This window comes from Callithrix jacchus, chromosome 5 (genome assembly GCF_049354715.1).
Source record: "Callithrix jacchus isolate 240 chromosome 5, calJac240_pri, whole genome shotgun sequence".
Classification (NCBI taxonomy): domain Eukaryota; kingdom Metazoa; phylum Chordata; class Mammalia; order Primates; family Cebidae; genus Callithrix; species Callithrix jacchus.
In genome coordinates, this window is record NC_133506.1 from 85859223 (window position 1) to 85873696 (window position 14474).

Sequence of the window (14474 nt, forward strand, 5' to 3'; positions counted from 1 at the left end):
AAAATAAAAGAATGAAGAAACTCTGATATGAAAAGATCTCTCGGCCGGGCGAGGTGGCTCACGCCTATAATCCCAGCACTTTGGGAGGCTGAGGCGGGTGGATCTCGAGGTCAAGAGATCGAGAGCATCCTGGTCAACAAGATGAAACCCCGTCTCTACTAAAAATACAAAAATTAGCTGGGCATGGTGGTGCGTGCCTGTAGTCCCAGCTACTTGGGAGCTGAGGCAGGAGAATTGCTTGAACCCAGAAGGCGGAGGTTGCGGTGAGCCAAGATCGTGCCATTGCACTCCAGTCTGGGTAACAAGAGTGAAACTCCATCTCAAAAAAAAAAAAAAGAAAAGATCTCTCTAAAATAAGATATAGAACAGTATGTAGATACTGCCTTTGTAGGGGAGAAAGCAATAAATAAGGAAGAAAATTTTTAAATCTTTATACTGGTATTTGTTGTAGATGCATTTAGAAATTTGGAAGAATATATAGGAAATTCATCATTATGGTTGTAGGAGTGGGAGGAAAGAACAGGGTAGAGGGAGAACAGGATGGGAAGGGCTTTTACTATACATATTTTAGATTTGTATTAACTATATAAAAATGGATTATCTATGCAAAAAAATTTTAGAAGGCTGTGTGAAGAAGGTTCTGCCCCAGTTCCCTCTCCAGCCAAGTTCATCTGCCCCATGTACTCTTCCACACACCTGTCTGTCCCCACCTGTCCACCACCTCCTGCATGCAGCACTCAGGCCCTGTGTCCCCAAGGTCTTCTGTGAAGTCACACTCATGCATTATGTTTCAGCTATTTGTTGGAAGTTTTAAGTATGCTCTGACCTACTAGTTTCCTTCCTTTCCTTCTAGGAGAAGACAACAGTATTTTACACTGTGCCTTGTAGTGACTAAGTAACTTGCTTTTTTGTTGTTTTTGTTTTAATTTATTATTATTTCTACATTTAGAGATGGAATCTTGCTACATTGCCCAGGCTGGCCTCGAACTCCTGGGCTCAAGCAATCCTCCTGCCTTAGCCTCCCAAGTGTTCGGATTTCAGGTGTGAGCCACTGCACTCAGCCAAGTAACTTGCTACAAGTCACCCAGGCAGAGCTGGAGCCCAAACCTGGAGAGTGTTCTAAGTCCACTCTCTCCATTATGCCTGTGTTGCATGCTCCCAGTGACTCCAATTCCTGGAGAAGGCGATGTCTCCCTTGGCTTTCTTGAATTACTACTAGAGTTCAGTGACAGACAATCACAGGCTACAGGAAAAAAAAGAGGAAGAGAGGAAAGAAAGAAGGGAGGGAGGAGAGAGGGTAGGAAGGAGTAGGGGTAGGGTACTCACTCTTGCAGAGACCGGTCTGAGTCCTCAGCGTTTGCTGTGCCCAGGTCTGAGTCGTAGAACATGGGCTCCTCGAAACGGTCTGGACTCTTGGAGCCATTCTCTTGGAGTAAGCAGCTATCAGAGTTCAGGCTGCAGGACAGCTGGGATGAACTGGCCATGTCCAGGCTGAGGGAGGAGGCAGTGAGCTTCTGGTTCCTCCGGATCTTATGACCCGAGTGCTGGACTTCAATGTCCTCAGAGCCCGAGGAATGGGAAATGGAATCCAGAGACTCCTTCCTCTGTAGTTCTGCACAGGAGGTAGAGAGAGGGTCCAGCTCAGAAAGCGGGCAAAGCCCAGACAGGGCCAGTGGGGTAAGCGTCCACTCATTTAAGATGGCAGACTTGTAGGAGAGTTCAAAGGACAAGGACGTGAGGCCCTGCAGGAAGCTCAGGAGGAACTCGCCCTCCTCGGCGTCCCGGAGCAGGGCGGTGGGCTGGTAGTACTCGCACAAGCGGGCCTGCTCCTGCAGCAGCAGCTTCAGGTAGCACTCCATCAGGCCGTCGTTCAGGGCCAGCCGTAGCCATGCCCGGCAGCGGCCCACGTCTGTGTTGACAAACGTCAGGTGCTCCAACTCTGAGATGATGTGTCTGCAAAGGGAGAACAGATGTGTTTCAAGCAACTACCCCAAATCACGTAGATGTGCTTTTATCCCCTGGTTAGCAGGAACGAGGAATAACCACTGCAAATAGATACAGGCATGAAGAATTCTTGGATCATAGTGTTTTAGGCCAAATGTGGTGGCTCACACCTGTAATCCCAGCACTTTGGGACGTCAAGGCAGGAGAATCACTTGAGCTCAGGAGTTCGAGACCAGCCTGGGCAATAGGACAAAACTCCATCTCAACAACAACAACAAAACAGCCAGATGTGGTGGCTTGCACATGTAGTCCCAGCTACTGAGGAGGGTGAGGTGGGAGGATAGCTTGAGCCTGGGAAGCAGAGGTTGCAATGAGCTGAGATTGCACCACTACACTCCAGCCTAGGCAATGGAGTGAGATCTTGTCTCAAAAAAAAAAAAAAAAAAAAAAAAGCCGGGTGTGGTGGCTCACACCTGTAATCCCAGCACTTTGGGAGGCCAAGACAGGCGGATCACAAGGTCAGCAGTTCAAGACCAGCCGGAACAACAAGGTGAAATCCTGTCTCTACTAAAAATACAAAAACAATTTGCCAGGCATGGCGGTGGCACATGCCTGTAATCCCAGCTACTCAGAAGGCTGAGGCAGAAGAATCACTTTAACCCGGGAGGTGGAAGTGGCAGTGACCTGATATTGCATTATTGCATTCCAGCCTGGGTGACAGAGTGAGATTCCATCTCAAAAAAAAAAAAAAGAAATGTGTATATATATCTGGTTTTAAAGGAAATATAGAAATATTAAACTATAACCCCCAACCTTTTGAGACTGGAATTGTGAAAGATAATTTCCATGTTCATTCCAGCTATCCCTGGGCCTCGGACATCATCTGCTCATCCAAGGCATGCTGTCAGAGCTCCCTAAGTGCAACGTCCTTGGAGCCGTGAAGATTCAGGATAAAGACATGGTCCCTACCCTCAGGCATAAAAGACTGATGAAAAAAGGCATAAAGGGTAGGGTATCAACAACCCTGTAAGAGGATTAGGGAGATCTCCCATGACAGCACGTGGAGGAAGAGTGGGTGATTTGATTGCAAGGCCAGGAAAGAGAGGGTCTTGAATACCAAACCAGTAAGGCAACACAGGGGAATGGGCCCACACCCAGGCCATCCACCAGGGAAACTTGAGCAGGATACAAATTCTGGAGCCCAAACCTAGTGAATCAGACTCTAGGCTAGTATCTGGGGGCCTGGGGCTACAGATTTTTATTTAGAAAAGTGACTTGACTGGTTTGACTGGCCAGGCGCAGTGGCTCACACCTGTAATCCCAGCACTTTGGGAGGCCAAGGCAGGCGGGTCACCTGAGGTCGGGAGTTTGAGACCAGCCTGACTAACATGGAGAAACCTCTTCTCTATTAAAAATACAAAATTAGCTGGGCGTGGTGGCGCATGCCTGTAATCCCAGCTACTCCGGAGGCTGAGGCAGGAGAATTGCCTGAACCTGGGAGGCGGAGGTTGTAATGAGCCAAGATCTCGCCATTGCACTCTGGCCTGGGCAACAAGAACAAAACTCTGTCTCAAAAAAAAAGTGACTTGACCACAGTCATGCAGACTGCAGGGTAGATGTTCTGCATGAGATCAGACCCCAAGTGTACCAAACTCAGTCCTGGAATGCCTCAGTCTGATGTACATGCCCCTCCTCTGAGCTACCACAGTCCCTTGCGCGTTTCTATCACCCCATAGGAATATAGCCCGCACTCTACTACGCTCAGTGAGTAAGCTCCAGGAGCTTCAGCTCAGTAAATGTTGACCAGATGACAGACTCAAGGAAAGACAGAGTGAGATAAGGGGACAACTAGAAAGCCACTGTTACCCAGGAAAGAAGAGGAACCTGAGATGGGGCAGTGGCAGTCGGCGTGGAAAGGAAGATCAGAGACTGACAAGGCTTCTTTGGGCTCAAGGTGGCATTTAGTGGTCCTTAGAGGCACAGTGCCAGCTACTCGCTCAAAAGCCCAGACAGAGGCCAGAGATAAGTGTCTCAGGGTGAATATTCATATGCTCCTTCCTGATTCCCATCTTTAATAAAAATAACCCCATACCTCCTTAAGAAATAAGATTTACAACTCAGATGTTCAAACAATCTAAGGCAGGGTCAGCAAATGTTTTCTGTAAAGGACCAGACAGTAAATACTTTAGGCTTTGCAGGCCACACAACCTCTGTTGTAACTACATAACTCTGCCCCAGCGTGGCAAAAAGTCTGTTCCTGCTCAAGGCGACCAGTCCCAGGGCTCAAAGCAGCCACAGGCTCTTGCCTGAGTGCTGAGGGTCTCCAGATCTGCTGGCACACTGGCTGGGAAGCTTGGTCTAGAGATAAACCTTTCTAGAAGACACTTTCAACCCTACCTCACCCTATCTCTATGCTACAACACAGGGCATCTCTGTTGGCTTCCTGAATAGCTGGGGAGGAAAAGCCAAGTGTCCCATACTCTGCTGATCCTCCCCAAAGCAAAACTTCTCCAGCTAATCTCACTTGTGGGTGACAGCTTTCAGGAGGGGCCAGAAGACAGGCTGGGGCAGAGGCTTCTGGTGGGCACTTTTCTTCCTTTTTCCTCCGGCCTCAGCTCGGATGTGCTTGGCGTGCAGGCCATGGATAAAAACAGCCTCCAGGGCACTGCACATGGTATTGGCATCTCCGTCTTCACTAGTGACCACTGTGTCCAGGGACACATACTGCTTCTGCAAGGCCTTCACGGATCCCACCAGCTTCTTCTTGATGACCTAGGCAACGCCAAACAGAACACAGGTCTTTAGCAGAAAATCCTATGGAGATTCCCTAGAGTGTAATTCTTTGCCTGTTGCCAAATACACGTGCAACGACATGCACACACATCTATAGGTAGGTATGTAGATTCCTTCTGCAAAATCAGCACATTGTTAACTATAGCAAAGAGAGACAAAGCATAGAGAAGAAAAGGAAAATCACACACACTGCCCAGAGATAATTATTGTTATTGTTGTTTTACATATCCTTCAGTGTAGACCCTTTTGATTTTTAGACCAAACTTACGTGAACTTAGAGCCACATAATCTTGCATTTCAATTTAGCCCCATCATAGCTGCAGCAACAGGAGCTTGGGTAAACCCATCTAGGACAAGGGTGGGGCTTCCCAGCTTTTACCGAAACAAGTTTCTGTAGAGAATCCATAAGCTAAGAGGAAAACAAAAACAATCCCTTCCCCCTACCCCCACAGCAATAAAAACATGAGGAGATCAGGAGCCTGGTTTACATGAAGAAAGATCCTAGGCTGGGTGTGGTGGCTCAAGCCTGTAATCCTAGCACTTTGGGACCCTAGAGGCAGGAGAATTGCTTGAGCCCAGGAGTTCAAGGCTGCAGTGAGCTGTGATCACACCACTGTACTCCAGCCTGGGCAACATAGCAAGACTTTGTCTCAAAAAAAGAAAGAAAAGGCCAAAAAGGCCGAGCGTGGTGGCTCACACCTGCAATACCAGCACTTTGGGAGGCCGAGGCAGGTGGATCACAAGGTCAGGAGTTCAAGACCAGCCTGGTCAACATAATGAAACCCCATCTCTACTGAAAAACACAAAAAAATTAGCAAGGCATGGTAGTGCGAGCCTATCATACCAGCTACTGGGGAGGCTGAAGCAGGAGAAATGTTTGAATCCAGGAAGTGAGCCAAGATCTCGCTACTGACTCGAGCTTGGGCGACAGAGTAAGACTTTGTATTAAAAAAAAAAAAAAAAGAGAGAGAGAGAAAGAAAGAAAAGAGGGGGGAAAGAAAAGAAAGATCCTAGGCCTGGAAGCCACAGGACTAGGCTCAGTCCTAGCCATCAGTAACTAGATGGGCCTCCTCAGACATTTCACTTAACCTCTCTGAGCCTCAATTTCCTCATTTATTAAAGTAGAAATAATACTTTCTGATCTATAGCACTATAAATATTGCTCCTGAGGGCAGGACTACCTTTTATTTTCAGGGAAGTGGTCTCCCTTGAAAACCAGAAGACCTACTAGATAAATTATAAGAGGCCGGGCATGGTGGCTCATGCCTGTAATCCCAACACTTGGGGATCAGCCTGGCAAACATGATGAAACCGGTCTCTACTAAAAAGGCAAAAATTAGCTGGGTGTGATGGTGAGTGCCTGTAATCTCAGCTACTTAGGAGGCTGAGGCAGGAGAATCGCTTGAACCCAGGAGGCAGAGGTTGTAGTGAGCCAAGATCATGCCACTGCACTACAGCCTGGGCGGCAGAGACTCTGTCTCAAAAAAAAAAAAAGAAAAAAACATAAATATGTATATAAAAGAGCTGAGTGTGGCACTAAGACCAGTGTTTTATTCATCCTTGTGTCAACATTTGGCACTGTGCCTGGCACGTAGAAATACTCGATAAATGTTTGTTAAATGAATACACCACAAAATGTATATTGAAGTCTTCTGGAAATATAGAGTAAAAATCGAGCATAATTATAAGTATGTGAAAATCACTAAGTGTTTGGAAAAGGACTGGAAGGAATTGAAGAAAAACTGATTTGAATTGTTGAGTGATAGGATTATGGATATATATTTTAATCTTTTATTTTGATTTCAGCCAAAATAAATGTTAATAATCTTTGAAAAGTTAAATTTTTAAAAAGTAACAGCTTTAATGAGATATAATTCATATACCATAAGATGCACCCATTTAAAGTACATAGTTCAATTGCTTCTAGTACATTTACACAATTATGCAACCATCACTACTATCTAATTTTAGAAGACTTTATGGCTGGGCACAGTGGCTCATACCTGTAATCCCAGCATTTTGGGAGGCCAAGGCAGGTGGATCACCTAAGGTCAGGAGTTCGAGACCAGCCTGGCCAACATGGTGAAACCCAACTCTTCTAAAAATACAAAAAGTATAATATTTTCAAGCATGTATCAGTACTTCATCCCTTTTTATTGCCAGATAATACTCCACTGCATAGATATACCACATTTTATCATTCATTCCTCAGTTAATAGACATCTGGGTTGTTTCTACTCTTTTGCTATTATTAACAATGCTGCTATGAACATCCATGTACAAGTTTTTGGGTGGATTTATATTTCCAGTTCTCTTGGGTATACACCTGGGAGCGGAATTGTATATGTAACCCTATGTTTAACTTATTGAGAAACTGCCAAACTGTTAACCGAAGTGGCTGCACTATTTTACCTTCCCACCAGCAATATGAGTCCCAGTCTCTCCACATTGTTGCCAGCACCTAGTTACTGACTTTTTATGACAGCCATCCTAGTGGGTTCTCCAAGAGACAGTCCTAGGGGGCTCTGGTGAACTGATCACAAATAATTACATTTAGAAAATCCTAGAACACGGTAAATGTTCAGATACATGTAAGTTAACCAACTTACCCCCATTACTGAAACAACAAACTAGTGCCTGGGAATATCTGTTTCCCACCTAATTCAATGCACTGACCAGCCTGTGACCAAATCATGGCCTAAGGGCACAGGGCTGAATGGAAATCCTTGGTCTTCAGGTAACTGATCTTAAATTCCCACTGCTTTTTGTAAATTCCCATCTTACCACCAATAAGGTAATCTAGAAAGGACAGGGTCTCCTCAGAGCCTGCTTGTGTTGTAACTTTTTCCTCTACCTGGCCTCTCTTGCAGGGCAGTGCCTATTCATTTCGAAGTGAGCCAAGCCAAAGAAATGACTGTCCCCTGCAGCCCTTCCCCACCCTTAATCCTCTTTTGCCCACCTACCGGGATGGCAGCCCGGGGGTCCAGTCCATTCTCCACCACTGAGAGCATCTCCACTCACAGAACTGCTCCCTCGGAGAATCACATAACACCTGAAGAGACAGATGGCAGCCAGATGAATGGGCAGCCAGCTCCCCACCAGGCAGAGTCCATTCCCAGCAAGCAGTAGGAGGTCAGCCCCTCTCACTCAACACAAAAGTAAAAACTGAGAGTGGATTTGAAGGAAGGAGAGCCCAGAGGGCTCAGTCCTTGGGAGGCAAGGAGTCCTGGGTGCCAGAGGTGGGTCCACCCCAAGAAGTAAGTGGTAAAGGCAATTCACATCAAATGCTGCCCGGAAAGCCAGGGCCCTGTAGGATCGAAACCTGTAAGCAGGGAACGACAGGCTGATGCAGATACAGAACTGTGGGTTCAAAGCGGAGGATGCAGCTGAAGGCGGAAGGAACCCACTGGGACCAGGAAGCAGGGGCTTACAAGTTACATTCAGGGGCTGGGTCCTGCAACACCCTGCCCCCACCCCTCACGCTTGTCCCAGTCCAATGTCTGCCAGCTCAGCAGTAAAAAGTACAACTGGAATGGCTTTGAAAAGAAAGGGCTCCCTTGCTACACTTCTTCTCCTTTAGGCTTCAAGGGTCTGGCTTGAGTAGCATACAGAGGCACGTCTAATCGCAACAACCACGAGGTCTCATTGCAATCTGCCACTAACCAGGTAGGCATGCGCAGACCTCTTAGATGGAGAATGTGTAAAACGCCTGTCACAGGGCCTGATGAGTACCTATACCTGGTGTCTGTCATCCCAGTGGATATGACCACCTACATCTACAGACCAAGAATGCCACGTCCAAATGAATATGCAGGAAGAGCTGAAGTCAGTGAGTGGTTCAATCCCTCAGGGCTGCCGGATTTCCCCTGGGAATGGGTGGGGTGGGGTGAGGACTTTGGCCTGAGCCTGAGGGGGCTGCTGGCTGGTGGCCCCATCCCAGCAACTTGGGCAGACCTAGGCTAGGCAGGCACATTCACATCTTAACAAATCTCTAGCGAATGCCTGGCTGAGCATCAGGGGAACACCAGGAAAGGGATGGCTGTCTGGGCTCTCAAAAAATAATGGCACAAAGAAGTTAACAAAACCAAGGCTCTCTTTACTTATATTGCTAATTGATATCCCTCCTAAACACCCTAGAAGTGCTGTTTTATTATCTCCACCTGACAGATACAGAAAGACAACTGACCCAGGTTAAGGAAGTTCCTGAGGTCCCAGGGCTGATAAGTGGCCCGACTCCACCACCAGCCCCCAGGAGGAAGCCAACTCAGCCCTAGAATAACCCCAATTCCTGAGTCAGTGCTGTAAACCAAAAATAAAATTCTACATCCCCCAACTGCCTGAATGGATTCCCTCTTGGCCAAAGGGATTTTGAAAAAACTTAAAAACTTAGTTCAGGCCATGACAGGAAGTGGGGCATGGGCCATGCCTCATGATAGCCTCTCCCTTCTGGAGCTTAGACACAACTGACCAGCATTGGAATCCTAAGACTCACAGGACAGACCCTTAGCAATGAAGATACCAACTCCAACCTGACTCTGGTCTAACATCACATGAGAGATAACTGGCCCTAAAGGAAATCAAAGTATTTTACCCCCAAATATGTGTATTTGACATATTTTGGAATGGCCCTGCAAAGCCACCTCTTGTGGGGAAAATTTATATCCTGCAGAGATTCCCTTACCTTTCTAGGCCTTTTACTGATCTAGGAGAGATTTAACTAAGAGTCCCACACCTTTTAGGGTCTGATAAAATACACGTACTGTCTATTTTCTCTGGAGCCTGTTACCTGAAGGCTTCATCTACACCTTGGCTTCCACAACCCACCTTATCTTAACTCCAAGCATTTCTCTCCGTTGACTTCAACTCCTTAGGCAAAGTTTAACTCTTTCAACCAATTGCCAATCAGGAAATCTTTTAACTCACCTTACCTTGCCCCTATCAATGTATACCTTACATGTACTAATTTATGTCTTTGCCTGTAACTTCTGCCAGTACCTTGGATAAAAGCAAGCTGTAACCCAATCACCCTGGGCACCTGTTCTCAGGACCTCCCAGGACTATGTCATGGGTCATGGGCAAAACTGAGGTTCAGTAGCAATGAGCCTCAGGTAAGGGACAGAACTCTCTGGTTTCTTCATCCCAACTCTTGCATCTTTCCCTGGACTAAACGGCCTCAGGTCTTTGGCTCAGAGAATTTCAGGCAAGCTGTAACTTCCTCTTCAGAGGTACTTGGAAGCTCCATTTTATCACAGAAGGTCTAAAACCAACAAGAAACAGTTCTGCCGATCAGATTTATAGCCCCAACCAGCCGAACCCAGGTCCTACCAATGCTCCCAAAGCCTCAGAGCTATACTTTCTTCAATGTTTCAACACAGGAAGGAACAGTTCCAGTTGGTTTCCTTCATTACACTGCCTGGCCTTCTCTATATGTCCAATTTCACTTCCTACAGATATCAAGGAAGAAAAAAAGAGAATTACTTAGATGAGACTTACATTAAAAGAAGAAAGATAACCTGGCTTCACCACTCTCAAAACACTCAACTATCAGTGAACAGCAGCCTCTTCTCTTGAGGGACTTCTCAGCCATTCCCCACTGCCTTCTCACCACTGAATTGTGTACCTGGCTGTTCAGAGCCACAGCCTGGCTTTAAGCCACCCAGCTGCTGTACCAATTGATGAGTCATGTTTTTTCCATTGGAAAAGAATGACAAAGTTATCTTCTGATTCAGAAAGGCAGCTGATCCTTCAGGCATGTGAGTGCTGACTGAGGAAACAGCAACTCTGTCCACCTGAGGAAAGCTGGATTTCTGTGATGGATGGAATGGTGGGGGGTTGGAGCTTTGAAGCAATTAAATACCAGATGAAGGGTGAGAAACTTGTAGCTTGTGATTCCCAGACTCAGGGCTAGTGGATGAGGGCAGAACTGGAGTCAGTGAACACTGGGAATCTTTCTTTCCTCCCTCCTTCCTTCCATCCAATAACACCTATCTTCCCTATATTCTTGTCCCATATCCCAGAGGATTCTAACAAGGACCAAACTCTAAATGAATGAAAACAGGAAAGTTGCCTGACCCAGTCACCACTGTACCTAGAACAGTGCTTGGCACACACTGGTGCTCAAAAAATAAGCTGTTGAATGAACCAATTAATAAAATAAAAACAAGGCACAGGGCAAGTATCTCCATTTCACACACTGGGAAGTTGGGGTATGTAACTCTTAAGTGCTGGGGCCACTGTGGACCTCCTTCCATTAAGCCAAGCTGCCAATAAGGCTGAAAACAACTTAAATAACCTGCATATGAATAGAAGGACATTGAAGGTAAACAGCATTTCGTTTTCAAAGGAGTAAGACTATAAACGGCAAGCAGAGACAATGTTCTTTAGGACCCTTTAAAACTGTGGTCAAATGGCCCACCCATCTCATGCTGGGTCCTCAGGATTCAGAGAAAATGTGTCCCCAAAAGCCCTCAGGAAACTATAAATGCTGAGCATGGGACTTGGGTGCCTCTGAGATACTCTTCTGCCTCAGCTACTCTGAGATAATGTGGTTCCCTGTGTTCATGGAATCCAAATGGCCAAAAGTCAATGAGCCAGCACTTGCAAGAAAAGAAGGCGATTCAAGAGCCTCTGTACCTCCTAGGCCTCAGTCTCCCCAGGACCTACTCGCCTATACTCTTCACAACAGGTAACACTGCCTCTGGCATCCATCGTGTCCCCTGAATTCAGCATCAGGATTGATCTGCCATCAGCTCTGGCAGGGAGAGGCCCTTACAAGCACCAGAAAAAGGAACACGGACAATGTTCTGTGACCACAGCAGAGACAATGTTCTTTAGGGCCCTTAAAAAACCTCCCAGAGGCTCTCCAGGGCCAGAACAGCAGCTAGAAGGAAGTGATAACTTCCATCATCCTATGCTACGTGAGCTGAGTGAGTGGCCATCTCTCACCTTCCAGGTGTTTGAATGATACCTACCATTCCAGCAGCCAGCACAAGTCATTTAATATGAATGCCAGAAACACAGTTGCTGCGGACAGGTACAGGAGACCAAACGCTAGGAAAACCTTCTGGCCCAATCCACTATTTGGGGAGAGCCCACTGCTCCTCCAACCTCATTTACCACCTGAGGCCCTAGGCCCACCAATCACACTGCTCAGTCTCTAACTGCCAGTCTGAGTGAGCACCTACATTTGGCTGTTGAGGCTGTTGGTGGAGTTGGCAGGAGACTCTGCACCAGGTTCTCAGATTGAATGGGAGTTGGGTCGAGGAAAGGAATGGACGCAGAGTTGGGGTGAAGAGCTGCGGTGGAGTCAGGGAGGGTGAAAGGACATGGAGATGTCATTTTTAACCAGATTGGGTGAGGGTGGTAAGAAAGGAGGCAGCAAGAGTTCAGGACAGTTTAGCAAAGACTTAGGGATTGATGTCCTCAGGACGGCAAGAGTCGGAAAGGAAGTATACAGTGGGCTAGGAGACTAAGACGAGAAGACACAGTTAAGACTTGGAATAAGGCTGAGATAGAGTTATCCAGAAGAAAGCGGTGAGCTCAACAGGGCACCTACTTTGGGGGAGGGGCCTTAGATGAGAAGGGGCAGAGGTAGAGTGTTTGGGATCAGCAGATCTTGGGGAGCTGGACAGGTGATGCGGGTGACTGGGATAAGAAAGCTGAGCCAGAAAAGGGGAAACCCGAATACTGGGTCTCGGGGAGGTGAGCGCGGAGCACCGGGGTTACCAGAGGGGTCGGGAGAGAGGACGAGGTGTGTCAGGGAGAGGCGAAAGGACGTGGCCGAGATCGGGGTTGGAACTGGGGTAAAGTGGGGTCACTAGTGAAGCTGCATTTACGCAAGACCGCTGGTGAGGGGATGCGGGAGCGGGCTTGGGGTGGAACAGACCGGGCGGAAGGGCGCGCAGCGGCGGTGCGGGGGGAAGGCTGGGTGGGAGCCGGGAGGGCGCGGGCTGGGCAGGGCTGAGGGCTCTGAAGCCGGGCAGTCTCAGGGCAACCAGGGCTGAGGATCGCGGGGGGAGCGGGAGGCCCACCCGCCCATTCGCGCCTCGGCCCCGCCGCCCCTCCGCCGCCCTTCTCGCCTCTTGACCCCCTAACTCACCAAACAGAAAAGGGAGCGAGGCGGGGGGCGCTCCCGGTTGCAGCAGCCCCTCAGCCTCGGAGCAGAGGATGCGGCCTCTCGGCCACTGACAACAGGAAGCGGCGCCCGCGGCTCCTGACGCCATCACGCTCGCTCGGCGCTCCGGACCCGCCCAAGCCCCGCCCTCGGCCCGTGCTGCCAATCGCGGGGCCCGAAGGAGTCCTGGGGCGGGGCCAGCTGCTCTCGGAAGTCCGTGGGAGCCGAACCACCGAGCAGATTCTTGGTCTGGGAGGCTCCGGACCCGGGGGCGCCGGCCGGGCGCAGAGAGGCGAAGGCACCGGTGCCAGGAGGAACGCCTCCGTACCGCTTGCCTCCCGCAGGTCTGCGTCAGACTAGATCCTGGCTTCTGGGTACCTGACCTCGCTTGGCCTCAGCACCATCTGTGCAATATTGGGGCTGTCACTTCGCATCCCTCAGTTGAAGAGTTCCGATGTGTGAGTGGGACTAATAATGCCAGTCCTAGCTTTGCCTGCCCGAGGGCAGCAGTGCAGCCCTTGGGGCGGAGCCACCGCCTTGCGCTTTCAGGAAAAACATAGCTGTTTTAAGCACACCTTATCCCAAGGGAACGCCTTGAAGTCCCCTTGGGCACTCTCCTGTGTTTAACTCTCCCTTTAGCCACGCGTGGCGCGAAGCTTAGGGGCCCGGTTATTCTCTTCTAGCCATGTAGAGAATTTCTCTCTTCCTTTCTGTTTTTGTTTTTGAGACAGGGTCTCTGTCGCCCAGACTGGAGTGCAGTGGCACCATCACGGCTCACCACACCCTCGACCTCACAGGCTAAAGGGTTCTCCCACTTCAGCCTCAAGTAGCTGGAACTACAGACATGCACCACCACGCTCAGCTAGTGTGTGTGTGTGTCTGTGTGTGTGTGTGTGTGTGTGTGTGTGTGTGTCAGGGAGATAGGGATCTCACAGTGTTTCTCACAGTGTTGCCTAGCCTGGTCTCCAACTCCTGGCCTCAGGCAGTGCTCCTGCCTTGGCCTCCCAAAGTGCTGGGATTTTGGCGTGAACCACCATGCCTGGCCTGTCTGTCTTCTTTCTATCCTAGAAGTGACATTTCTCTTTCAGATGAACTTGGAACAAAATGTCCTAAGTAGTGACCACAGCTAGTGAAGAGCAGGGCAGGGGATGTTGTCAGGGACCCATACTCTGGACACTTACACTTGCAGGCTTTGGTCAGTTGGGAGCCTGGGTCCTGAATGTGGGTGAGGAGAAGTACTGTTACATACGAGTCCTAAATAGGCACAGCGGTGGCTGGGAAACGGGCCAGTTCTTGGACGAAAGCTTCACTGCCCTCGGCCTGGCCGTCCTGTGCTCTTTTGGCCTCTCTGGGTAGGAGGGTGTCCCTCCTATCTCTGCAAAGGTCAGAGTCCCACTGCCTGCTTTCAAATATAAAACCAGCCCTTGGGGATATGACCCCAGACTGTATGAGGACCACCCTTTCAGTAATTCTCTCTCCAGGAGTGAGAACCTCCCCTCCTCAATTTTAGGCTAGATGGGTCTGAGGGTGTTTATTACAGCTCACGGCTGAGCAGGAAGACTAGAAATAAGGACATAGAGACAAACTATTCTCTTGGTGTCAAACTCGTTTTAAACAAAGTGGG

The 14474-nt window shown here is 48.7% G+C and overlaps 1 protein-coding gene across 7 annotated transcripts in view; it reads right to left on the bottom strand.

The window, feature by feature from the left end:
- PLEKHM1 (pleckstrin homology and RUN domain containing M1) overlaps positions 1-12942 on the bottom strand; it is a 53877-nt gene extending 40935 nt beyond the window's left edge. For 4 of the 7 annotated variants that reach the window (XM_035303165.3, XM_035303164.3, XM_035303163.3 and 1 more), the window contains exons 1-4: positions 12836-12942; positions 7701-7789; positions 4469-4716; positions 1327-1953 (exon numbers count right to left, since the gene is read on the bottom strand). In XM_035303165.3, the coding sequence (XP_035159056.3) occupies positions 1327-1953; positions 4469-4716; positions 7701-7748 (923 nt within the window). In that variant the 5' untranslated portion in view covers positions 7749-7789; positions 12836-12942. Of the gene's footprint in view, positions 1-1326; positions 1954-4424; positions 4717-7700; positions 7790-12835 lie in introns of all 7 variants that reach the window. The other 3 variants (XM_078373365.1, XM_078373364.1, XM_035303166.3) reach the window with 2 other exon arrangements.
- Positions 12943-14474: the final 1532 nt, after the last annotated feature.